The 27273-nt window shown below is 38.6% G+C and overlaps 1 protein-coding gene across 1 annotated transcript; it reads right to left on the bottom strand.

The window, feature by feature from the left end:
• Positions 1-2112: 2112 nt before the first annotated feature.
• On the bottom strand, positions 2113-25025 carry hoga1 (4-hydroxy-2-oxoglutarate aldolase 1). Its single transcript, XM_044340493.1, has 7 exons — positions 24368-25025; positions 22728-22856; positions 20695-20822; positions 19099-19233; positions 11271-11367; positions 4362-4495; positions 2113-3331 (listed from the first exon to the last, which is right to left on the bottom strand). Exons 1-7 carry the CDS (start codon positions 24579-24581, stop codon positions 3182-3184), a joined length of 987 nt encoding a protein of 328 aa, XP_044196428.1. The 5' UTR covers positions 24582-25025; the 3' UTR covers positions 2113-3181.
• Positions 25026-27273: the final 2248 nt, after the last annotated feature.

Below are 27273 nucleotides of genomic sequence, written 5' to 3'. Positions count from 1 at the left end.
TCAATCTATCTACCACTTTTGTGCAATACCGCACCCACGCAGCAATGTGCAATATAATGTATATATGTGTATATTTTAATTAGTCTCTCGCTTCTCTTTCCCTTCTCTCTCTCTCCTTTTTTTTTTTTATAATTGGAAATATTTTATTATAAACTCTAATTGGAACTAGAGCTCAAAGAAGCCAAATTTTGACCACTTTCAGTGTTGCCATCTGCTGGGTTGTTGTAGATGTGATAATAAAAGCTCTTGAATCTTGAAAATACCTCTCTTTTCTCTTCCTGTAAAACTTTTTATTTCTGCATTTGGGGTTGTATAAATGCAATGCGTTATGCATTCAAATGTGTAGTGGAGTGATATAATGGGTTTGAGCCATGTGTGTTTGGATATCAGGTTCCAAAAGTGTGTATTTGCAGACTAAATTATTTATTTTTTATTTATTAAGGTGTGAGTTGAGGCCAATAGTCCGAACTCTATACATGCTAAGTCACGTCTCCTTTTATACAATCAAATCCCTTAACGATTCACTCAAATCACTCTCCAAATGATATCCTGCATCCCATATTCTATTTCACTAAGAAATATTTGACATAACAGCAGCTATAGATGCTCTGACTGCCGCTTCATTGTCTCTTTAATCTTGGCTCCACTGCATTTAAGTCTCCCAGACAGCCATGAAGTCATTGTGCACAATACCATGGCAATGGGATCAGAACATAATGGAAAGCAGCCAATATTAACCTTGTTTGACAAGTCAAAATTGCCACAGTAAGAAAGGTCTGCCACAGTGAATGAGCTTGTATGAAGGCAGTGATTTTAACATATATATAAGCATTTTGAATATTAAATGGGAAAAAGAAACTATCAATGAATAAGCCTTTGAAAGCCATAAATATAACCAGTGATCCACTTAACATTGGGTGACTGCTGATTTCAACACACTGTTTTCCTGCAGGAGTCTCCTGTGCTGCGTCCAGATAAACAACAGAATTCTTCCTTTCTTTATGATCCAATAAGTATTTCTGAAAATATCTCCTGCTAAAAAGGTGCTAATTAGAGTCATGGTTAGATAAATGCGGAGAAACTGCTTTGTGAAAAAGCTGAAGGCTCTCATTGCCATGACTACCTGCTACATTGCTTTAATTACCGCAGTAATTACAGCTTTTAACTTTTTTCACATCATAGAGGCAAAGGCAGTTTATTCTGCTACAAACTGTGACTGTGACCTGCAGCTTTGCCGCCTACTGATCCATGGTGATCTGAAATCTTAAAAAAATTAAAGTAAACATTCATAATGTCAGTGTTTTAAACAAAACAACCTTCAAACCTTTCCTATCATATAGACAACCAGACAGAAACATATATGAACCTTTACTCAGAGATGTGCCCTGTGCAAAGATGCTCATCTTTACTGCGGAAAAAAACAACAAAAAAACAAAAACACTACCAGGTATTTTCAGTTATTCTGACTGAGTAGACGCTCAGGTTGATGATGGTCAGGGCTGCACTGGGAAGGTCATCGAATCTACTGGGATGTACTGGTAAGTATGGGTCAGTTTTTTATTCCAAGCAGCATGCACTAATACTCCTGGGGAAGCGTAGTCCACCAAAAATGTTAAAATAGAGTATTGTGTGGTGTGTAGGTGAAGACTTTATCTATTTATTAAGCATTTCACGTTTTTGCCCAAAACTCCTGTGAGACCTAGAAGCCAAATTTTTGCACATGGCTGCTCCCTTTTCCACCTTTCCAAGCCTTTTAGCCTCATCTACTAATCAATTTTTTAACAAATTAAGCCACGTTCAGAGCGTTGGGGTAATATTTTGTTGACTGCAAAACAAATACTATACTGTATACATAAGGGTTTGTAAAATTATTGTAGGTGAGGCCTAATGTATCTAAATTGCAATCAGTTTTTAAATATGACATGCAATCACAACCAAATTTGCACAAATCATAATTAAATCCTGCAAAATCTGATGTCATTTTGCCGATAGATCGCTTCAGCAGCATCGTATATTTAAATGGATCTAACTCAAGTGATCATAAGCATGACTTACTTGAAATTTTGCACATAAATTAACTAATTACACAAGGAAGAAGAAACACTGATAATATTCAAGTGCAGTGTAGTTTTTATTGTCAAAACACATACACAGGATTCCCAACACTTATTTTAAAGTTTTTTTTTCCATCACGTCATAAAAATTATGTTAAATTTATACAAACAACAAAGACGACTTGCTAGATGCTGTGACAGTTGTTTCAGAGTAAATGTAAGGAAAAAACGTTTCTTAAAAAAGTAACACTGTCAATCAGAAGGCAGCTACAGTTTAACACTACAGTTGGAAAACATGTTTCTATATATTAGTAGTCCATTGGCTACCATCAGCTACTGAAAAGTAGCAGCAGACACAGCTCCCAATCTTGAACAATGTTTCAGGTTGTGGTGAGGATCACAACAAACAGAACACCGACACTCACAGATCAATAGTCTTATTTATTGTCAGCAAAAACAAACGCTGGAAGCCATCATCATCATCAGCGCTGATGATGATGATGATGATGGCTTCCAGCTGAAACGCGTTTGTTTTTGCTTACAATAAATAAGACTATTGATCTGTGAGCAGTCGGTGTTCTGTTTGTTTGTTTTTACCCTCGGCTACTCTTATAACCTGCAGATGGGTTGTGACACACTGATTCATGATCCAAACAGTTTGTTACAGTTTGTTTTGTTTTTTTTTTCTTTTGTCAAACAATGATAATAATTTGCATATTTTTCTTCTGAAATCATTTCAAAGTTGTATGAATCTGTTTAAATTTTGTGATAAATGTGAAACTTTAAAAAAAAAAACTGGATATAAAGTGATTTTGGCACAAAACTACAGCCGTTTAGTTTGTAAATGTTGTGCTCAGTTGCATTGTTACACTTCATTTAGCCTCATGTGTGCTGTTAGCAACAATTATATGAATATTTCATTTAAACTGAAGAAGTTGATTAGGTTTTTGATGTTTTTATGGGGAGCCGTGAAGCTTTATTTTCTTTGTGTGTTCCCCCTCCATACCATATGACACTGACAGATCTAAACAGCTAAAAGGTTTCCACACACACACACACACACACACACACACACACACACACACACACACACACACACACACACTCTCTCTCTCTGCTGGGTCGCCTCACAGCCAACCATTGGATGCGAAGTTCCGTCTCAGCTGCTGAGTCTCGGCCTCTTTGAGCGGCTGAAGAGGTGATCGACAGGCGCCGCCGTGGAAACCAAACCACTCCATCGCCTGCTTGAGGGCGGGCACTCCCAACCCCCTGGTCACCTAGCAACACAGAGCTCCAATCAGTCTCTAGACAACACCCCCCCACCCCCCCCCCTCAACTGAACTGAACTGAACTGAACTGCAGTATGGTTTCAAAGCTTTATCATCAGCGACACTTAAAGTCAGACATGTGTTTTTTTAGTGTTTGTGATCAACGTCTGGGCTGGTGAGTTACATTCAGACCGGGTTTCTGGGAGTGAAGTTGGGTTTTCATGATGCGGCGCGTGTGGAGGTGGTTGTGTGGTGGTGGATTGATGCTGTTAGGGCGGTGACATTTAACTCACCTTAACAGACACGTTTGTAGCCTGAAGCGAATTATTCAGAGCTGTTTTCTCACACATCTCACTCAGGGCTCGGAACAGCTCCGAGGAGCACGCTGAACAAAAATCTGACATTTAAACTCGTGTCGTGTTTAGAAATGCAAACCTCGGTCTCAATTTGGCGTCTGTTAATTCAGCCCTCAACATCCAAACAACTGTTATCATTTCTTTATTGTTCTTCTTCTCTGGTCGACCTACGGGTAGTACTATCCTTTAAAAAGTACTATAGTACTGTAGTTTTAGTGCTATCCATCATTTTGTCACAAATTTAATTAAAACATTTGATCTAAAATCAACTTGAGAGCAGAGTTGCTTACGTTAGAACATAAGAGCACTTTTAATTACTTTTACTTTGTTACTTTTTACAGATCACATCATCTGTGTCAAATGTAAACAAGGTGAATTAGTGTAAAAGGAAAGCTTCCTTGTTTTTGGGCTGATTTTATCTAATAAATAAAAATGAGTATCACCAATGAGCCAAAATCTGTCAGGGTGTAGACCTACAAGACTACAAGACTACAGTTTCTGCTCCAGCCACTGAAGTTTAATGAAACCAGTGTGATTTCTTCTGCCTCCGAGAAACGTCTCCTGTCACTAAAACTCTATAGTTTGTCACTATTTGTGGCAGCGTGGATGCGAGCAGGCTGACGAGCATTTGTTTGGTGGCGCGATGGATAAAAAAGCGAGACCGTGCGGCAGATGGTACTCACGGCGGCGTTGGGCTCGATCAGGCGCTGCTGCAGGACTCTGGCTTCCTCCCAGCGACCGGACACACACAGACGCTCCAACTCACACAGCTCCCCGCCCAGCACATTGGCCAGCGCACACACTCCGCCCACCGCACCTGAACACAAACCATCCGGAGTTACAGATCAGAGTAGAGGAATTTTTCTCTTCTTTTCATTTGCTGACTCTTCTTTTACTTAACACATGTTACACAATGAGATCAGCGCTTGACCTTTTAAACTTCCTTTTCTTGTAGCATAATTAAACACCTGTCTTAAAATAAAAAATGAAGAGAGGAGCCTACTGAGTGAGATGCTATAATTGGTTATATGTATTAGGAATCAGCAAAAAACAGAAGAACAGCAGTGAGCGCTGTCCAGAGGAAGGTTAGATATCTCTGGTTTGCTTGGTTTCCTTTGGTGCAAAGCATCAGATGTTGAATTTAACATTATTTAAAGCATATTTTAAGATGTATAAACAACCTGCTTGGAATAATAGTTTGTTTTTTCACCAAAAACTTCAGTTACTTTGTTAAAATCCTTGAAATGATATGCAAATATTGTTCATTTCAACCATTTAACTGCTAGACAGTTATGACAGAGTTCATTCTCAGTGTTTGTGCACTGGAGGCTTCAGGTTTCCACATCACACTTGTTTAAGTTGCATAACGGACCCCGATTGGCTCCGAACTAGTTGTGATGTCACAGCAGTACAAGCCTTAAACTCAGATCAAAGGTGAGCACAGAGAAAATGTCCCCCTTCAGCAGATGAATGTGAAAACAGTGTCAAACTCAGCACATAATCACTCCGTACAGTGAAGCTCAAACATTCACATTAAGGCTGCAACTAACAATTAATTGTCTAGTCTATAAAATGTCAGAAAATAATGAAAAAATGCCCGTTATAATTTCTAAGAACCCACGGTGACATCTTCAAATGTCTTGTTTTGTCTGATCAACAGTCAAAAAATCTGAAGAAATTCAGTTTACTATCATTTCTGACAAAAATAAAGCTTCAAATTGTCACATTTGCGAAGCTACAACCAGCAAACAAATGACAAAAATGCTTATTTGATTATCAAAATAGTTGCTGATTCATTTTCTGTCAGTGGACCAAACGATTAATCAACTAATCGTTGCAGCTCTTAAACACATTCTTCAGTGAGACAGATAAGCTCAGTGAAACGGGGTCGTACACTTATTCACACCTAATTGTTGAAATTTGGTTTAACATCGTTGTGAAGTTGAAGTAGGTGGTCTGAGAAATCACATTTGATCAGTTTTCCCCTCTGGCCTTTTGCATGTTTTGAATATTAAATGTACCGTCCACCAATCATACACGGTGCGCTAAAACATTAGCATGCATCACAGTTAGATACATAAGGGCACTCGAATCGCCCGAGAGGTCCGTGAATTTCCTTTAACTCGCAGAGAAGCGTGTAAATCCTTCAGCCGGTGTGAAAACATACTGGAGTCCTCACATGACAACGTGTCGACAGAATTCAGTGTTCAAACAAGTGAAGATAAAACAGAACAGGAAGGACCGGAGGGATGTTTTCTTCCTGATTTTTAAGCCAAACATATATTCCTCTTAAATAAAGCCATCCATCACTCTCCTGGTTTTACATTTCACTTGTCAACACACAGACATAAAATGATTTACTGTCAACACACAGAGGTTTGTCCAGCCTTCCATCCTCCTCCCTTCCTCTCCTGACAGATCACTAAGCAGCAGCAGCGCTTTAGATTATGTCTTTTTTTTATTTATTTATTTATTTACAGAGATAGATACATTTTCCCAGGCAACAAGATATCATGGCCTTTCAGTGTGACATCTCATTTTCTGTGTCTGATGTAGGAGAAAAGCAGAGTCTCGGCCTTCGTCCGCGGCCTTGGAGAGTTGTTGTTATTATGGACAGACGAAGCCGGTGGATGCTGAGGGGCGGATTTTCCGTCTGATTAATGTTTCTGTGACCCCCCCCGTCGCCGCTCGGATCGCTCAGCTGACGGCGGCTTACCTGACGGCGCTGACTGACAGGTGAACGGCACGGCCCCGTCGCTGTGCTGCGAGTGACGGCTCATGAGCGGAGACGCTACAGGCTCACAACTTCTCATTGACTATGTTTACATGCACACTAATATTCCACTATTATCCCGAATATGACAATATTCCGAATTTGATACGGGTCATGTAAACAGCATATTCAGTTTGTTCCAAATTATTCCAAATGCAGCATTTTCCGATTAAGACATGTGGGATATGCCGATGTTATCCAGCTCTTAGGAGCATTCTTTGGACATGTATACAGCGCGTTCAGAATATGCTGCCTGTTTACCCCTGCACAGGCAAAATGACATATGCTGGAGGTGTTCAGGACAGGCTGGAAAAACAGAGCGCGCCTTCACCACAACAGGAACGAAGGGGATTGGTCATCACCCTGACATGTAGCCATGGACTGATGGTGACAAAAACACTCAGCAGTGTAGTAAACATCATGGGACAACTTAGGTATTTGATACCTGTAACTATAAATGTATAGTATCAGTCATATCAGGCAGCAGTTCACTAATGTTTTTTTGAGATCTTGTTATTCTCATTCCCACTAGAGCGGAGAGAAACCCTGAAAACCTTCTGCATGTAAACAGGAATATCAGTGGAATATTCATTTTCATGTAAACAACTTAGCAGGAATGTTGTCTTTTTGGGAATAAGGGCAAAAACTGGAATATTTTGTACATGTAAACATAGTCAGTGAAAGAAAACACAAATAACTTATCTTTTTTCCTGCTGTTGCACCTAAATGCAGCACGCCAGCTTCACCTGCAGCAATAAGGACGATGACTTGTTCGTACATGAATTGCTTACATCTATTTAATCATTTTCATAAGTTATATTGTTAAAGCTGCACAAATCAATGAATCAAATGACTATGGTTGCCATAGTGACAAAGCCACAGAGGATTGTTACCTGATTCTCTTTGATTCAGTCTCTCACCGTACGCTACCTGCCAAGCACCAAACAGCAGACTGACATGGTGAACTGGTGAACATGGTGAAGCAGTTCAGCAGTTAAAAAGCCAGATATTACCAGCAGGAACTGGTGGAGACAAAACCAGTGCTAAAAGGAGAGTGAATACTGGACTTACAGTTTCCAGGTGGCAAGAAACAGAACTTCAAATGAATGATGATGCTTTTCTGTGTCTGTTGGACATAGTTTTGGGAAGTAGGGGTGCTGAGAGTATTTTGTCTTTATTTATCTGTTGTGACATGAAGGTTTGGACTGGATTCAGACAGCCTCTCCAGCATGTACAAAATACTCAGTTTTTAACCAACAGCAGCACTTTAAAAGTGTAGTTTTGTCATGAACGGCTACTCTGTGTTATGCAGTGTAGTCATCCTGATGACTATTCTGTTCTCATATTGTCATATTGTTTGGTGTATCATGTTGTTTGTTGTAAGGACCCCACACTGATTATTCTTTTTGTTTTGCTGATGCTGTTTATGTAGCAATAAGGTGATCTGATATTATAATAATCTGTTTATTAAGGTGTTTTTGGGCAATTTTCACTGAAGACATGTTCTTGGGCTTTGAGGTTGGATGTGTAATTATGCATGTTTGCCAACACAACTACTTCATGAAGTGATCATATGTCAATGTTGGCTTTATAGCTTTCTTTGCTGTTCCCAGGTAACTAAAACAATCAATTCAAGTTTAATGTTTGCAGTTGTATGAAACAGAACTCCTAGAGCCATGTACTGTTGTACTGTGTGTTATTTTATAACTTAACAACAAGCAATGAGTAACATCCTGATGTCACTTCTGCTGTTACACTCGCTTTTTGTGACTCAGACTGATTGAGAGTTTCTTTCTTTCTGAAGTGAAATTTGTTCCTGGAGTTTACTATCCATGTTGTAAGAGAACATGTGTTTGCAGGCATTCAAAAAACTACAGCTCCCATGAAAATCTTTTAGCACAGCAGTACACGTATTATACTCCCGCCTTATCCATGATATCCACCCACGCTCTCTTTGCATGTAATCTTTCCAACTCCGTAGCTGTAATCTGCAGCCAAAAAAAACATCTACTTGGTTTAGCCCTCCCTGTTGAGCTGGTGATGTTTAATCTGCAACAGTATTAGGCCTGTGGGAGATGATGTTAGTTAAAGGCTGATAAAAACAGAAATATCAAATGAACATTTTTGCACAGTTTTTTTAAAAAAATACCATTCCTGTTTAGATAAATGGACTGAACCACACATGATACTGTTTAAGTTTATGTTCCAAGGCTGGAGTTTTAGTCATCTGCATTGCATTTGCATGTGATTTTAAATGAGATGTCCTTACTTCTGAAAGAAAAGTTCCAGTTCTATTTATTAATCTTGGATGTTTGGAGCCAGAAGTGACCATATTTGTATGAGAGCGTGGAGCTGACCCTGATGCTAGCTGCTAGCTTGGTTAGCACAATGCATTTACAGTCTACTATTAACTGTGATAATGGTAAAGCTAATGCTAATTTTCTCTAGAGAAAAACAGGCTTAAAACCATTAAAACAAAATGTACTTAGTGGAAAAAACTGAACATCCGACCCCTTATCGAGGATCTTTTAGTACAACCAAATGCGGAATAAGACTTTTTTTTAGGCAACCAAAATGTTACAATTAACTTTCATGAACTGAAAACACACTGAAATAGCGATGACTACAACTACACCTTTACTCTGTGAATCTGGGCTATGTCATAATTACATTACCTCACTAACACTGTTGCCGTGGTAGCGACTTGCCTGTGACAGTACCCACCTGTCACTCAAAGTGGCCACAGCCTTAATTACGCTTAATTTTAAGCCTATATATATATATATATATATATATATATATATATATATATATATATATATATATATATATATATATATATATATATATATATATATATATATATATATATATATATGTGTATATATATATAAAAAAGTTCACAACCCCATACAGTTGTCATGAATGGGGAAATTAGCTTAAGAGTACCAGGCTGTAAACATGTTTATTTCTACTGTAAAGTTGGGTATTTTAACATGGTTAAAACATGGTTTTTGGCGTTGGCTTCATTTGTCAGCCCAGGGGGTTGCTGCTTGATTATCATATCAATCACTCAGCGTTACCTCGCTCTGCATTAGTTGTGTTAGTCAGTATCTCTCTCACACAGCCAGTTACTCCCATATTTCAGTTATGGAGATGAGAACATGTCAGGGAGCAAAGATCAGAGAGCTGTGTTTGTGTGTGTGTGTGTGTGTGTGTGTGTGTGTGTGTTCGACAGGGCTGGCAGCGGAAGAACATGACTCATTAGGTTCCTGAGCATCATATTGATGCCTATCCCCTATCGTGTTATCTAATCCAAGCTTACAGCACACTGTACGTGGCCAACATACCAACAAGAAAGAAGACATCACTTCATAACAGCTGCTGTGAAAGATTGCTGATGTTTTATGATTTATTGCAACTTCAAATGAAGGATCACCTGCTTCCCGCGGGATGAGAAAACTCTTCTAAACTTGGGCTGATAAGTATCCATGATGGTCAAGCTAAAAAGGCTGATAAGGCAAGAAAATAATTAGACATAATGTGGCTGTCTCTTGGGGATAGGTAATATAGTAATATCCAGAAGGGGTGCTGGTTTGAATGCTCAGGGTACATTACCTGCAGTGTGTGACATGTAAACCTCTAAAATCTGAGTCTGATGGTTTTGTGTTCAACAACTTCTCTGGCTCTTCAGATGCTCCATGTTCCCCTTTTCAAAACCAGCTGGTCGCTAACATTTTCTCTGCTGTTTGGTGCTGGGCAGGTAGTGTGTACTTGCCTTGTCTGTGGTTTATTTTGGGAAATGGTTTTACATACTGTAGAGGAAGTAGATAAAAGCTGGAAGAGTCAACTATAAAATATAAAAAGAGAGCGTCCTGCCCCATTTTAAGCTAACCTCTTTTTTATTAGCCTCAGTTATACAATGTATTTTCTCATAGATGGTTTCTTTAATTGGCTTTTAAAAATCCTAAAACATGATACTGAGGCTTTCAGTCCATATTATAAATGAAATGTGCATATTTTCATTGGGTGTTCTTTTGCTAGTAGCGTCAGAAACGCTCCCACAGACACGGTCGGTGCCTGCCGTTACTAGCTAGCTTACAGCTAATGCACAGGGATGTATTTTGGATGTTTGGGTTGATCCTGCGGTCCAATACGCTGCGTGTTTGGTCTGGTCTATTCCTCAAATGCTCCTACCAAGATACCCATTAGGTGTCTGGGGCTAATGTGTTGATAATACAACATTTTAAGTAACTGTTGGGGTATCTATTGTGTGTTTTACTCTTTTAGACTTGATGTAAATCTTTACTAGCTACACTGATTATTGTGTTGTACCGTCTATGGGGACTAAATCTTTATCTTTTGCTGATGATACCTTTTCTTCTGTGCATGAGGAACTCATTGAACATATGTTTAGGATATGTAGCCTGTACAACTCAATATTAGAGAGAAGTCCTTAATATTCTGCATATTCAGTAGATGGGAACACACAATCCCTTCAGGGAGCTGCTTGGTTTCGTCTGAAGTGTGAACGTAATGTGAAACGACTACAGGAAGTGACCCCAGATTACGGGATGGATGGTGGAGGTGGATATCTGATCGCTAGCAGTTTTTGACAGGTTTATTGACATTTGACAGCGAGGACCTTAAATGAAAGATACTGTATGCAAAAGACAACAAAGTCAATTTCTTCCACTTTGGTTTTGGATAAAAAGAAAACAAACAGAAGGGGGAGATTGCAGCCTGGGGGATATGAGGGCTAGCGACCGCTCCCTGTGAGGAACAACAGCACCGTTTTTCCTGTTTTAAGGCTTCTTACCAACACAATAGGCAGCCATGAGGAACCCCGCTGAGCCCGCCAACACCTGGAAATCCTGCGATTTGGTTTTGTGAACAATCAGGCCGATTCGTGTGATCTGAGGAACATGTAAAAAGAGACACAGAGAAAGAGAGAGAAGAAGAAGAAAGAGGTAAAAAAAAAAAAAAAAATCAGGACTGTTTCACTGTCATCACTCCTCCCTGCTGTCAAGACTAATATCTGGTGTTGTTTTTTTAATCCCAGGGGATGCAGTCACAAGAGACAACGACAAACCCAACATCTCACAAAAGGTAAACAAATCGCTCAAATTGAGACAAGCATCAGCTCTTCACAGGGATGAGGTTTTGGGAGGAGGGGAGTGTTCAACATCCCAAACAGAAGGACGAGAACGACAAAAAAGAGAGAAAAAACAGACAAGTCCCAAGTGAGAAAAAAAAAAAAGGAATCAACTTCAAAAGAGGAGGAGGAGGAGGAGGAGGAGGAGGATGGGAGAGGCTCATGAATAATTGATGAGCTCCCTATTTTGTTTTGCCTCTTTTAATTCTCTTTTGTCAATCCGGATATAAAGGACTGAACCCAAATAAACCTGAAATGTTCAAAGGGAGCATAAGACGACTCTGCGGCTGCTCTGCACATGAAGATGAAACTCCACAGGGAAAAACCTGCAGTCTCTAGTTTCAGCCTCCATCACAGGTACCGCAGAGGGTCTATTTTTAACCGCCGGGTGTCAGTCAGTTCCCCCCCCCCCATATCAGTCATTTCTAACACGCAGGACTATAATTGATCAGTCAGTCAATCAGGTTATAGGAGCTCCTGCTGGTCTCCTGAAAGCAGGAGCTCTCTGGCTATTTCAATACAGCTCCCCAGTGAGAAAAGCAACATCGCAGCAAGGCTACTGTCTGCCCCAGCGACAGAAAAATACTCATTAGCTTCTATTTCTTAAGGCTCATTATTGTCATTAGCCTGCCGTGTGCAACTCAAGATCACGGGGAAACTTAACCCTCTACTGCATTAATTATGTTTTTTGTTTTTTTTTTTGTGTATTTTAATGATGTAATCAAAAACTTGATCACCCCCAACCACGTTTTTTGTTGTTGCCTCAAGGCAGCAATGTGTAAAGTATGTGTTTAAAACCACCAAGAAAATCTGATTTCATTAGAAAAATTAAGTGAAAACAAGCAACATGTGCATTATATGTGCATGTTTGCATTAGTTGTATTATAACAAACATACTTTATGTAATAATTCAGTAGTTTTTTTTTGCCCTGGCGATAACAATGTCAGTTGTTCTGTCAAAAATGTACTACATACTACTACATACTGTATATTGGCACCAAATCCTGTACTTTTACGGTACTTTAAATGTCTCAACAGTAATTGGTTGGATTAGCATGACATTTGCACATCCATTATACACCTTCATGTCCCCTTCTGGATGAATTGTTACTACTTTGAAGATTCCCTCCAGACATGTTTTACGACTTATAAAAATCCACAAAATTTTCTACAAAAAATGATCAGTTACCATGTTAAAAAAAAAAAACACTTCTACTTCATTAAAAATCCAGAATCTATGCACTGAAAAGTCTGCTCTCCGTGTAAGTGCACTGCAGGCTTCAAGTTTCCACATCAGACTTGTGTAAGTGGCATACTGGTTCTCAACTGGCTTCAAAGTAGTTGCGATGTCACAAATCACGCTCACAGGCACACCCTTTAAACTCTGCACAGAGAAGCTCAGACATCCAACTGAAGGGAGAAAAACACATTTTTGACTTCGAATATTTTGGTTAATGGCCGAATACCAGTAAATCTAATGACATTCCCATCAACCTCATCTCGATATCATCTTCAAGTATCAAGTAGTTGAATTTGACTTTTAGATACACCATGACCTGGATTACTGAGAATCTTCATAAAGGAATAAATAGTACAATATTTCCCTCTGAAATGTAGTGGAGTAGAAGTAGGGTGAACGTCCCTATTAAACCCACCAAATCCACTTTTCAGACATTTTTCATATATACTGCCCCAATTTAAGTGAGAACATTTTTGTTAAAATGAAAGTCTAATCTCTCATTTGAAGTGTCAATAATTAATTTATACCAATTTCTAATTTTTTTATTGTTTAATTTGTCAAAATATGTCAAAAGTCCGGCATGGGCTTAATGGGTACCTAACGTACCCTTTGTATATATATAAAGTTTAATCCTAAAGCTGGTAATCGTTACATATTAAGTGTTAAAAAATTGTTAAAAAAATGTAATTTATTAGTCGAGCAGAACATACTGTGAACGTGGGGGCAAAATCTTCAAATTCATTAAGCTTGTATTCTTCATCAACTCTGTACGTTTTTGTGACGATTGACGAAACAATTAGCGGCGTCAAAGTCTTATCATCTCATATTTAAGCGTTCATGACTACTTTTCAGGTGTGAGCTGTTAAGATGTAACTATAAATGCTCCTGGCTCTCTTACAGGGATGAATAATAACAGGCGTTGTAATTATTTCACTTTAAAGACGATAATTGTTTGGATTGAACAAATTTATTCAGCGTTCGAAGGCGACGAAGCCTCGCCACGACGCTCTCTGGATTCACATGTCTGACACATGCACGAGCTGATCAGACCTAAAGTTAAAAACAGCTGATGTGTGAGCAACAGAAGGGCAGGAAGGATCAGATTAGAGGAGTTGACGTGACATTAAAGCTGTTTTAAACACATTTTTTTTGTCTTTTAAAGAGTTCAGATTGGAGACGCTTAGAAAAAAACGGATGACAGATACTTCAAGAAGGATTCGATTAAATGTGCCAGCTGAGCCTCCTGGATACCTTCAGCATATCTTATTCATTTATTCACAAATCTCCAGTTCAACATCTGTCGGATCTGACTGCTGTCACTCTCTGCCGATCGTCAGCATCGCAATATCTCATTGCATATAAAAATGTCTTATGTGCCCAAAATAGAAACACGTAGAGAAGAATCATGTTTCTACTGGGCTATGGATACATACTGCCGTGTGTTTATTTCAGAAACATCTGAGAGAATCGGAGGATGTTGCAGTTGTTTTGATCCTCTAACAAGCCGAGCAATCTGAGCCTCATAACAGCCGTTAAAAAAAAAAGAAAGAAGACTCCACCGAAAACCTGCAAAAGTAGCTTAACTTTACTGCAAAGTATTTTGGTTTATGCTTTTCTATACTCACTACAATTCAGTGGGAAATATTTTTAATTTTTGCTCTTCTTCATGGAAACATTTTACTTTAAGTAAACATTCAATAAATGAGTTTTAACACACTATAATATAGTTGTAAGCAGATATAAGGGCATGTTTAAGTGTTTATTCATGTACAGTATTTGTCATCAATTATAACTTCTATGAAGACACATTTTATATTTTTACAACTGTGTTTTACTATATTGTCATTCATTATCTGTTTATATACCAGCCTCTATGAATGGGTGTCCACAGGAGGAGCATAGTTGTTGACAGATACATTATTTAAACACTTGGATATGCTTACAACTACATTACAGTGTGTCAAAGATACTTTATTAAAGGGGATAAATCATACACATTTCCAGGTCTATATTTTTAATCTGGGGCTCTGCTGTGATATCTTTGCATGATTTACAGTTAAAAAAAACTCCTTATTTATCTTATACTGGTCCTTTATGCAGCCCCTCAGTTCAGCCTCTGTCTGAAACAGGCCGTTTTAGCTCCTGTCTCTTTAAGGCCCGCCTCTGGATTAGCACACTCTACTGATTGGTTGGCTTCCAGAAGCTGCGTCTCAGCCAACTTCCGGCTGCTCGGAAGGCTACGTCAACGAACCATGAAACAGATTATAGTTGTAGGATTTCACATACGTTTTGGAACTGTGACCATGTTTAGCATAAATATCCGACATCATAACAATATATAAATGACTGAAAACCAAAAAAAAACATAATATGTCCCCTTTAATCGTTTATATACAAAAGGTAAATATGGGGGTGTAAACCTTGGTCACTTGGGGGCAACAGAAACAAGTATTGAATACAGTGTTGACACATCAACAACTTTTAAGTTGATATGTTGAACTTGTTAGCAAACAGTTGCTTATTTCCACATCCAGCAGTTACTGAGCAACATTATCATTCATTTGGAGTCGTGTTTCTGTCCACCTGGTGAATGTAAGTCCAATATTCACTCTCTTTTAGCTTCTATTTTTACTCTCTACCAACTCCTGAGGGAAATATCTGGCTCTTTAGCTGCTAAATGCCCCTATATGTTCACCAGCTAGTCTACAGCTAACTGTGTCTGTTTGCTGTTTGGTGCTGAGCAGGTAGTGTACGGTGGCTTTTTAGAGCTTTTTCTCTGAAAACGCCCAAATAAGACGCTATGAAAGCGCTGAGAGTGACAAAAAAAACCAATAAAGTTGTAGCTGGACAGCTAAACAATGAGCTGAAACTCAACATAAAGCTCCATAAAGCCGAAGAGAGCTGTAGAGTCACTGATTATTTTCTCGATTAATCAATTAGTTGTTTGGTCCATAAAAATTTCAGAAAATGAAAAATGTCGATCAGTGTTTTCTACAGCCAAAGGTGTTGTCGTCAAATGTCTGGTTTTGTGGCGACCAACAGTCCACAACCCAAAGATATTCAGTCATAGAAGACTAAAGAAAATATTCATATTTGAGAAGCTGGAATCAGAGAATTTGGATTTTTTCTTGACTCAAATGACTCAAAACGATTATTTGACAATCAAAACAGTTGCTGTTTAATGTAATAGTCAGCAACTAACCGATTGATCAACTAATCATTGCAGCTCCAGCCCTAATTAACAACTCATCTTATACTAACTAATAACTAATTTCAAGTCAAATTGATGTTCAGGAATTATTTACAGTTCTGGAAATGTATCCGTATTTTTGATATATCCACAAAACTTTAAAAAAAAAGACAGAAAACACACACACACATTCATTATGCACTACAAAATTAATGGACTTACCAGTATTGCAGCAGTATTGCACAAACCATCCCATATGCTGCTACTTTACCACTACTGCACTGTTTAGGTCACTCTGTCTCATTTTTATCTTTTGCATCTGTATATATTTTTGCTTTTATTTATTGATTTTTTTTTTTTATGCTGCACACTGCTGAGGAGCTGCTAAACAGATTTTCATTGTTCTGAGCACAATGACAATAATCAAATCTAAAACCTTGATCATTGAGATTTCTGTATTTTGGTTCTGTGTCGCAACACAGTTTGCTGTTCATTGTTGTTTAAGCTTTCAGGTCATCATGCTGACCAACTTAAATTACTTTTATGTTAAAAGCATTCTGATTTGCTGTTGTATAGCCACAAACGTATAAACTTACACTGTGCAGCTAAAGCGCATAAAAGCTTTGATTTACGCTGAAATTTTGTTGCAAACAAAGTTGCATGAAAGCTCTTTAAGTGACGCTAGCTTGTTTCCATGTAGCTAGAAACAAAGCCAGTAAAAAGGAAAAGAAAAAAACCATACCTTTCCACACACACACACAACCAAATCACACGCAATTTCAGATCAATCAAGTATGATCATGCAGTGAGTAGGTGTGCAACGAATTGAAAGGTGGAGAACAAGCCTGTCCACAGCAGGCCTGTCTGCAGATAACACAATTTACCTTCTGAAAATATGCCCTCTTGTCCCCGCAAAACCCTTTCAAATATAATTTGGCCAAAATATATGAAGATTCAATTCCATCTAAGGCTGTCCATCCTAAAAATGTACGATAAAAACCCATCTGCCAAATAGCAGGAGCTGGCTGATGTGGGGAAATCTGTTTGCCACTCATGTTCTGAATAATCTTTCTGCAACTTCTCTGCCTTCCTCAAATTGACCCATCACCTCTTGTTTTCTGTGTTTGGCCTCTTCACGCCTACAATTGAGCAGGGCCACTCTGTGCTTGAACTACACCCACACATCTGTCTCCCAGCAAGTGGACAAACATGTTATTTCCCAAATCAGAAATCCATTTGCAACTTCTTGCAAACACTTCCCACACAGACGAAAAGGTATTAAGAGCTCAACAAGAGCAAACTGTCCTTTTTTTTTTTTTTTCCACCAAGTAACCCTGCAATCAACCCTGCAGGATAAAACTGCACACACTTTAGTTTTAGGTTCTTGAACAGTCACAGCTCACTTCTGTCTACAGCAGTCAGTTTGCTAGAAATCTGCTGCTCATATAGACACAGGAACATGACTAACATTACTATTTTATTGCTGCCGAATTAGTGTTTCTTTCTGTAAAGATTCTTTTTCAAATCTAGTGTGTCAACTAGCTTTTTTCACATGGTTTTACTTTTTCATATGCCAGCATAAAAGGTTGGTACAAAATCATTTGACATTTTCTTCCAGATAATATGGTGCTAATTGGACAGAAATGCTGATACAAATGCAGTTGTTGGTGAGATGCTAGCAGATTCATACCAGTTACCTCAATGGCATTGCTGACACAATATTCTTTGCGTGATAATCAGACTGAACTTCCATTTTCATTTCACTTCATTCATTCACTCACTGGAAAAAAATCAGAGATGTGGGTTGTGATTCAGAGGTTTTTTGGAGATTTAATGTAAGGTGTAATTTTTAGCCATGCTAGCAGCGTTGCTCTAGAAATGGATGTCTTTGACTTTCACCCAAAGCACGACAACACTATTGAAGGTTGCTGAAATGCTGTGGGGCTAAATTATGCTGCACTCATGCAATGTCTGCAGAACAGGAAGAACAAAAAAACTTCCCATCGTTCCAATTTGGAGGTGTCCAAATTTTTCCAAGATGGTTACACACACATGCTAACCTTTTAGCCACACCAGACAACTATCCCAAAATGGCTTCTTTGTTATATATTTGTAGCAGTTTGCAGTAAAACTTGATTAAAACGACGAATAGTTCCTTTTAAATTAGCTGAATTGAGTCTATTATTGCTAATATCCAATCAAATCAATCAAACTTTATCTGTGTAGCTCTTTTCGTACAAGTTAGTGCAATTCATGTAACTAACTGTGTTTTCCATCTAATTGTTCAGCGCACTTTTGAAATGCTGCAAAAAAGAAAATGCAAATTAGGCACATTTCCATCAACTGGTTTGGCGTGAATAAACTAGGCTACGTGAAGCATAGTTTTGTCAGGAGTTGGCAGTATAGGCTACATTAGGTATGGCTATAATAAACAGAGTAGAAGAAGTAGAGGTTGTGAACTGGACACAAAACCAGTCACCTTGGCTATCATGTTATAATTTTCTAACATGACTTAAGACTTTTTGCTTTCTATTTCTTTAGTGTTTTGGAGTGGATGCAAAATGAGCCTTGCAGCAATAGCACACAATATTTACCTTCCTCATTCTGGTCTGGCATTACTGAAGGTATTTGTTTCGAAACAGGTGAGAGTTTCAAGTGACTATAATACAGGACAACATGGCGGCTGCTCAGGAATCACTATAAAATTTCACTTTAACTATCCACCATACCCATGTTATATATATATAAATAAAACACATATTTTTAAAAGTTGTTCTCAAGGTTCAGAAGTTTTGAAAAAAACACTCCTCATAGTCTGTTTATTGAGCTGGTGCACCTGTTCAGACTATTCTCTGTGTTTTCCAGGCTTCTCATAGAAAAAACTGACCCCATGGCTTCACTTAAAATAGCACAATGTAAATGAGATTCAAACTCTGATACATTACATGGAAATCTTCTGCCTGCTGCTTCACAAACACAGAGATACTTTGTCTCTACCTGCAGCGCAAATACACAAAGACATCATGGAAAAATAAAAAGATGTATGAGAAGTGTTTTCTTACGTCTCCTCCGCTGTCTTTGAGGCCCAGGATGTTTGGGTGCTGAGACAGATGCACCACAGCATCCAGCGGCAGCTCCAGTCCTGTGTTGGCCGGCACGCTGTACAGAACCACCGGCACCGGGCTGCTGTCGGCCACCTGCAGGAGGAGATAGAAAGATACGAGGTGGGCTCACAACCTCAAACACAACATGCCGCCAACGTCAACAAAAGGTCCCCACTTTGAATCCCAGGATGACCTGGAAATTCAGGCTGGAGAAAGCAAATCAGAAACACTAATCCTTATCACAAAATCTCATTTACTGACCCAGATCTGATTTCAAACTCTTCATATAAAGTTCTACAATGAGTGAAATTTGGCTTGTCAGTGACATTGTGATTTCTCGTGATCCCTCTGTCTTATTTAGTCCTTTGAAACCAAGCAGGAACTATCACTGCTTGAGGTTGAAGCCAATGCAGAAGTATCTTTAAGTGCAATACCACCAACAACCACTAGATGCTCCAATTGACTCTGATTCAAAAAGCCTCAACTTCTCCCAAGAAATGCTAAGTAATACTTTTTTCAACGAGTCTCGATTGGTGTCAATCACTAAATTCAGGCTGTCTAATAAGTGTGCTGGTGGTCATTTTGGAAATTATTACCAAGATTTGAAGACTTATAGTAGCTTTAATGTCTGTCAAATGGGCGTTGATCTACGACCATCTGTATATACAGTCAATGGTTGAAACCTAAGTTTCCCCCAAAATGGAGCTGTTTTTAAGTTAGATGCATGCATGATAAGTCAGTATTGTTTACTGTATGTGTAAATGTATACGATGTCATATTAAATGTATTATACAGATGTATAAAAAGACAATACACATACTGTACTTCTTATGGCTGCAGCATCCTGTCAAATGGAAATATTCTGAATGTTTGTGAATCATTTCTCATATATTTCGGCTTTTCATGTACTCTATCTCACTCATGGGAACTAAATGTTATATTAACATGAAAATGTCATCATCTGCACATCTGTGAACCCAATTATTATTATTACTATTATTATTTGTTACACTTGCACATTACATCCACTGTTTATATAATGAACACTTGCACATTCCCAGTCAATATATTATATATTTTATTTTTTAATTGTAAGATTTTATTTATATATTTCTATCACCTGTCTTGTGGTGGCTGTTTTTTCTCTTACCTTCTATTTTTTTGATTGTTATGCACCACAACACCAAGGCTAATTCCTTTTGTGTGCAAACCTACATTGTGATAAACCTGTTTCTTATTCAGACATATTTATTATCAATGAAAACTTTCAGAATTAGAAGAATTAGAGGATTTAAAATAATGCTTTGTGGGTTTGAACAAAGTTTTCACTAACTCATCTGTCAGTTGGCTGTTGACTTTTTATATAAAGAAGAACAACTCCAGCTCCTACTACAGTCCTTTAATCCTGATGGGGGTGAAGTTTTAAATCTTAAAAGTGAGAACACTTTGGCCGGTCTTCACTCCGTCAAATGGCTGTTGGAGGGTAAAGACTTAATTTTTGGTTTTAGGGTTATGGTTAGGGTATGTGTATGTGTGTTTGTGCTGTCAGCTGACCTTTGTGAAGTGCTGGATCAAAGCGCGGCTGTCCATCTTGCCTTTATAGAAGCAGGGCGTTACGACGAGGACGGCGTCGGCTCCGGCTGCCGCCATCTTCTCCGTGAGCTGCACCGTGGCTCTGGTGGCTGAGCAGACGGAGGACGTGTGGTGGGCGAAGAAAACAACTTTACTAACACACACCGACTTTTTAACTGCACAACATATCTATCCCAAACCCTTTTATCAAGACACACTACAGGAACTGGAGGAGGAAATCACAAGGTAACTCATGACTGCAGGTTTTATATTTGTTCAAGTTACACTTGTGGTTGTTTGTTTACCTATATTGGTTGTATTTCTATAGTGTTTTTTTTATATATAAACCTTCTTTATTACCTTCTTTTCTGCACATAGTGCATGTGTGTCCTCACATTCAACGCCTTCACTTGTAATAATACCTTCGTTCTCCTACTTAATCATAAATGCAACAATCAAAAAAAAAAGACTAGAGATTGAATACCAGAAAAAGAAAAGTGGGGAAAAAAAGGCTGCTGGAGAAGTGATCCAGCATTTAAAATTCCCTCATGCAAACAAACAAGGCATTATTCATATTTTCAGCATTTACGGTAGACAACAACAACAGAATGAGCTTCGGTTCCTCCACCAGCAGCAATTCTTGGAAGAAAGGACGAGCAGACAATTTATGCAACAAATACACCAGTGTCCCTGGAATATTTATTGAATAAATATATGTGAAATAATTCATGAAGAAAGAGCCCAGGAGGTTTTACATTATCAGTTAGTGAAAGAAGAAAAGCAAAGTGGAGGTACTGTAACTGTAGAGTGAGTTAATGCACATCTCTCCACTCTCTGTATGTTCATTATGTGCTGCAGAACTGAACGGCTCAACAAGCCAATAAAACTGTTACAGACTCATTTGACTTCAATTATCAGCCCATAAAAATTAATGACACCACCGGCTCATAATGAGCTTAAAAATCAAGGTCTCTAAAATCCATATTGGAAACACGTGCAGTCAATTTGAGCTCATTTATAAGTCAGTAAAATCCAGATGTGTGTAGAGAACTGAATTTTTTATTAAATGCACACTATTAAAGATGGTGTATTTACTTCCTGTGGAGATTTAATTCATTAGTTTCATCTTAAGGGTAAATAACATTTTAGGAAATACTTTAGGAAATTGTGTAACATCTAACTTCAGTGGGGTTATGGACAACCGTATTGTGGATTATTTGGATTTGGAGCTGCTGGAGAGCTACACAGCGTCATAATTTTATTGATTAATAAACAATTTTGTGAGCAAGGACTCATCTAATGTGAAACTGTTACGGCAGAGAGATCTGACAAGAGAATTTGAACAAATTGAATGACTGAATATCTTGTCAGATTGTGGAAAATATGTAAACTAGCGAAAGAGAAGTTTACACAATATAAGATATGACTTTTACTACCAGTCAAAAGTTTTAAAACACCCCCAGTTTTACAGTTTTTATCGAAATTTAAGCAGTTCAAGTGCAGTGAATAACCTTAAATGGCACAAAGGTAAGAGGTAAACTCTTACCTTTAATCAAAGAAATTTGATTAAAGCAGTCTTGGAAATCTGGATATACTGATTCACACCTGCTGCAAAAATATCTCATTTCTTATCGATGAAAACTTGAAGAATTTGACGTCCTTTATTATAAAAACATTATAATATTTAATTTCAGAAAACGTGATATGTTTGAAGACGTCTGTCTACAACATGTGCAAATGTTTTTGAATGGAACCAAACATTCAGTATTTTGACGTGTTTGAGTAATTAGTTTTATTTCAGTCATCGACTGTTTTGACACACGTCAACTTCTGAAAAATTAGAATTCTTTTAGAATAATTGAAAACTGCCAACATGAAGCTAAACTCTTCGTCATTAATGATTTTTTTTGTTCAACCCTGAACTTAAGCAGCTTTTCTTAGTATGTTTTACATGAATGGTGTTAATAGACAGAGTACACACACACACACACACACACACACACACTCAGACTTACATTCACAGCCGGATCCTGCCATCACCAGTTTATCCGCCGGCAGGGAGCATCTGACCGTCCTCACCACCTCCACCCGCTCCTCCTCCGTCAGGTACGGATATTCACCGTTTGAGCCCTGAACCACCAGACCTGAAACACAACGCATGTTTGTTTTTATTGCATTTTTTTTGTCTGTTTGTTTGTGACTGATTAACCTCAAACACTACTGGCCAGAAGAATGTTGTATTTACTGAAACATATTCACATAGAAACCACCTCCAAATATGTGACCTTGACCTTTTTTTTATTTGTACATTCACCAGATCAAGTAAGTTTTGATAATCTCTCTCAAATATGATTTACCACATTCACATTTTTTCTACTACCTTCTGTTTAGAAGCTACATAGGAAGAAGTCGGATTCAGAATTAAAACTATTAATGATGTTCATCCTCTAGTCAACCTTATAAAATCTTACTAACACTAATAGACAAGATGAAACAAGAGCAAAAGAAAAATGGAAGGCAGAATTAGAAATAGATATATCAGAAGATGAATGGAGGGAAATGAATATCAAAACTCACAAAACAACAAATTCACTTTTTTGGCGGGAGTATTGTTAGATGAAGAAGAAGAAGAGAAGAAGAATAAGTAGCAGAAGAAGAATTAGTAGCAGAAGAAAAAGAAGTAGCAGAAGAAGAAGAAGAAGAGGCATCAGCAGCAGAAGAAGAAGTAGCAGCAGAAGAAGAAAAGAAGAAGTAGCAGAAGAAGAAGTAGCAGAAGAAGAAGAAGAAGAAGCAATACCACAGTATAAAAATACTCCACTACTAGTAAAAGTTTTCACCACCTTTGCAATTTTTCATGTTTTATTGTCTTACAACACTGAATCAAAGAGAATTTCCTGGTAAAGTTGCTTTTATTGACACTGAACAACAGAAAAAGATGTTTTAATGTCAAAGTGAAAACACATCTTTACAAAATGATCTGAATTAATTACAAATGTCAAAAAAAAAATAGCTCCAATAATCTTGCAGTATACTACAGGTTCCACCAGCTTTAGTATTAAGAGAGAAATTTTAGTTGTAGTAGAAGAAGAAAAGCACCAGAGGGCGACAAACACCTGCAGGCTTCCAGGTGACTTTGCGTTTTTACTTCAGTGCTGAACTTTGTTCTCTCTGTCAGATCCCTAAACAAATACTCATGATTGACACACAACCGACGAGGCTCCACAGGCCTTAAAAAACTGTGAAATGATTTGTGCTATTAACCAAACTCAATATGTGTCCAATATTTCTGAAGTCAGTGTTCATCAAAGTCATGAATATACTTTAACTACCTGCTGTGTTTTGATTGGATGTCATCCTGGGACCCAATCTGAGCCACACATGCACATAATGAGTACTGATGAAACTTCACTGACTGCATATTTGTTCACCTGCAGACTAAATCTCAGACATTCAGTTGACTTCTTTTGAAATGAAATTATCCTTCATGTGACTTGGGACCACTTGGATCCCTCTTAATGACCCCTGCTGGATCCTAATTTGGGACTGCAGACTAAATTGGCTCTGCAGGATCCTTACTTTTGTTCACAAAACATTATATTAAACTTGTGATTCAAAAAGCTCTGGTTTAGTTAGAGTTGTGTAACTTCGGCCTGACCTTTAAACGGTATCTTTGCATATTTCTGCAGGTTCTCCTTCAGTTTCTGGTAGTCCACGTCCTCCTTGGCGGTGAACGGAGTGGCTATAGGCGGATAAATCCCGCTGAGGTCCAGCCTGGCAGCTGCTGTGCAGCTATGGGTTCGTTTCCATAACGTGGAGTGACCTCCTCTGCACAGGGGACTAACGCTCCTCCAAGCCCGGACGCACAGCATTGTGAAGCGGACACAGTGACCCGAACTGCTCGCTCTCTGCGTACTGCGGCTCTGTGCAGCTGCTGCAAGCGAGGACAGTTAATCACTAATCTGTCTCAGTAAATATTGACAATAATGAGTGATTTCGGAGAAACTCTTTCACTGTCCCAACTCTTCACTTCTTAGCAGCTGGGTTCATGCGGGAGCAGCTTATAAATCGGTCACGTTTCGCTCCGCGCGGTGCTTAAAAGCTGTGTTTTAGATTGCGCGATTGTCTTTTAATTTCACGTGAGTAACCCACATGGCCGAAACTTTTAATTCACCTGGCTGGCACCTGAGAGACAGTTTAAAACACCGGTTTGTCAAGCAATGTTAGCAACGTTTGTTGCAACAGATCACGCAGAGCTCCGCCCAGGACCTATAAGGGCTCATCCAGCAGCAGCATGTCTCCGGTTTAACGCAAACTGGCAGACAGCGGTCAAGTCCCAGGACGGGTCCAACCACATTCAGCTGTCACCATAGAAACAAGTTGATGAAGAGTGTGGTAACATTAAAGCTGCAGGCAAATATGTCGACCAGATATTGGCGAGTGAGGTGTTCGAGCAAAGTATCTGGAACTGATTTCACGCTTTTGAAAATACAATTTAAAAAATACACTTTACTCAAAATCAGCTTGACAGTTTGTCAGCTCACCAGCTGCTGGGGTCACGATGCTTTTGGTAACTAAAAACTTACTTATTGGACAGATAAGGTCGAGAAATTGTTACTTGAATAAAGATGTGTAAAAACGTGTAAAATACTTTGCATTTCTACTTTGTTTAAACTGGGTCATTTCAACTCTCAGATAACAGCAACAATAGACAACTGATAACAAACACTAAAAAGAAAAGGCTTACAAAACAATCAAAAACAGAGAGATAATTATGAAGACTGGCTGGTATTGGAAAATGTTTAAAGTGGCGTTAATTGAATTATCATAATTAATATTTTAATTGAAGTAACATGAATATTTTTTCTTAGCAAAACAAACGTGTCTGTTTATTGTGACCATTGTCTCTTTATATACAGTATATATTGTGACATATTGAACAGTTTAGTGGATGTGATGAGCCACCACAGCCTCTGGTAGCCTTTACACTACTGCCACCATGTGGACAAAATGTATAAATGCATTTAGTCTGAATGAGAGACTAACACACATTTTCAAAACTTACACACAAATAGAAAGACTCCTTATAACTTGAAGGATACAGCTGCAATTTTCTATATTTTTCTTGTTGTCAACAAATCTCATGTGCAGAGCCAAACCAACAATGAACTGATCTACTAACAAGCATTGTGTGTGTATCTAAAGCTATTTATACTATATATACAGTACTATGCAAATGTTTTAAGCACTTTAGGTTCTTATCCATGATGCAACACCATCACAGAGGCGTCTGATTGGTCTCAAATGTATTCTGCGGCATGACAACGAACCCAAACATCCAGCCAGAGTCATGACGAACTATCTTCAGCAACAAGAGGAACAAGCAGTCCTGCTACAGATGGTTTGGCCCCCACAGAGTCCTGATTTGAACATTATGGAGTCAGTCTGGGATTACATGAAGAGAGACAGAAGCAGCTGAGATGCCAAAATCCACAGAATCCACACCCTCTCTATGTTTAAGAGTAGGCTTAAAACTTTCCTTTTTGATAAAGCTTATAGTTAGGGCCGACCAGGCTCACCTTGGATCAGCCCTTAGTTATGCTGCTATAGGCCTAGACTGCTGGGGGACTTCCCATGATGCACTGAGCTCCTCTCTCCTCCTCCTCCTCTCCATCTGTATGCATTCATGTAACATCAATGCATGTCACTAACTTTGCTTCTTCCCTGGAGTGTTTTGTGCTTTCTCATCTCACAGGAAACCCTAGGTTCTGGGCCGAGCCTTCGCGGTCCTTCACAGTCCTGTTGGCATCCTTCCCTGGCTGTTGCTGTTGCTGTTGCGGCTGTTGTTGTTATTGTTATGATTGTTGTTATTCTCTTTCTTTCTCTCTCTCTCAACCCAACCGGTCAAAGCAGATGGCCGCCCACCAAGAGCCGGGTTCTGCTTGAGGTTTCTACCCATTAAAGGGGAGTTTTTCCTTACCGCTGTCGCCAAGTGCTTGCTCATGGGGGAATTGTTGGGTCTCTGTAAATTAAAGAGTACGGTCTTGACCTGCTCTATGTGAAAAGTGCCCTGAGATGACTTCTGTTGTGATTTGGCGCTATATAAATAAAAATGGATTGATTGAGAAGCACTGTGATACCTTCTCCAAGATGCAGGAACAACCAACCTGCCAAGTACCTGAAAAACTGTGAGCAGGTGAACTGAGGAGAACTGCTGCTGTTTTAAAGACAAAGCTGCTCACAGCAAATATTGATTTCATGTAGGTCTCTTCTGTTTACTGAACTTTGTATGAAGTTCATTGATAAATGAAAACTATATATATATATATATATACGGACAGGTGACAATAATAATAACCAACATAAAGTGTCTTAGCAAGGTGTCGCCAGAACAGCTTCAATGCACCTTGGCATTTATTCTACAAGTCCCTGAACTCTTCTGGAGGGATGAACACCATTCTTCAAAAAGATATTTCCTCATATAGTGTTTTGATGATGATGGTGGTGGAGAACGCTGTCTAACACATCAGTCCAGAATCTCCCATAGGTGTTCAATTCAGCACA

Source organism: Thunnus albacares, chromosome 3 (genome assembly GCF_914725855.1).
Source record: "Thunnus albacares chromosome 3, fThuAlb1.1, whole genome shotgun sequence".
NCBI classification, from domain to species: domain Eukaryota; kingdom Metazoa; phylum Chordata; class Actinopteri; order Scombriformes; family Scombridae; genus Thunnus; species Thunnus albacares.
Note: the sequence above shows the minus strand (reverse complement) of the source record. Positions and strands in the feature narration are given on the sequence as shown.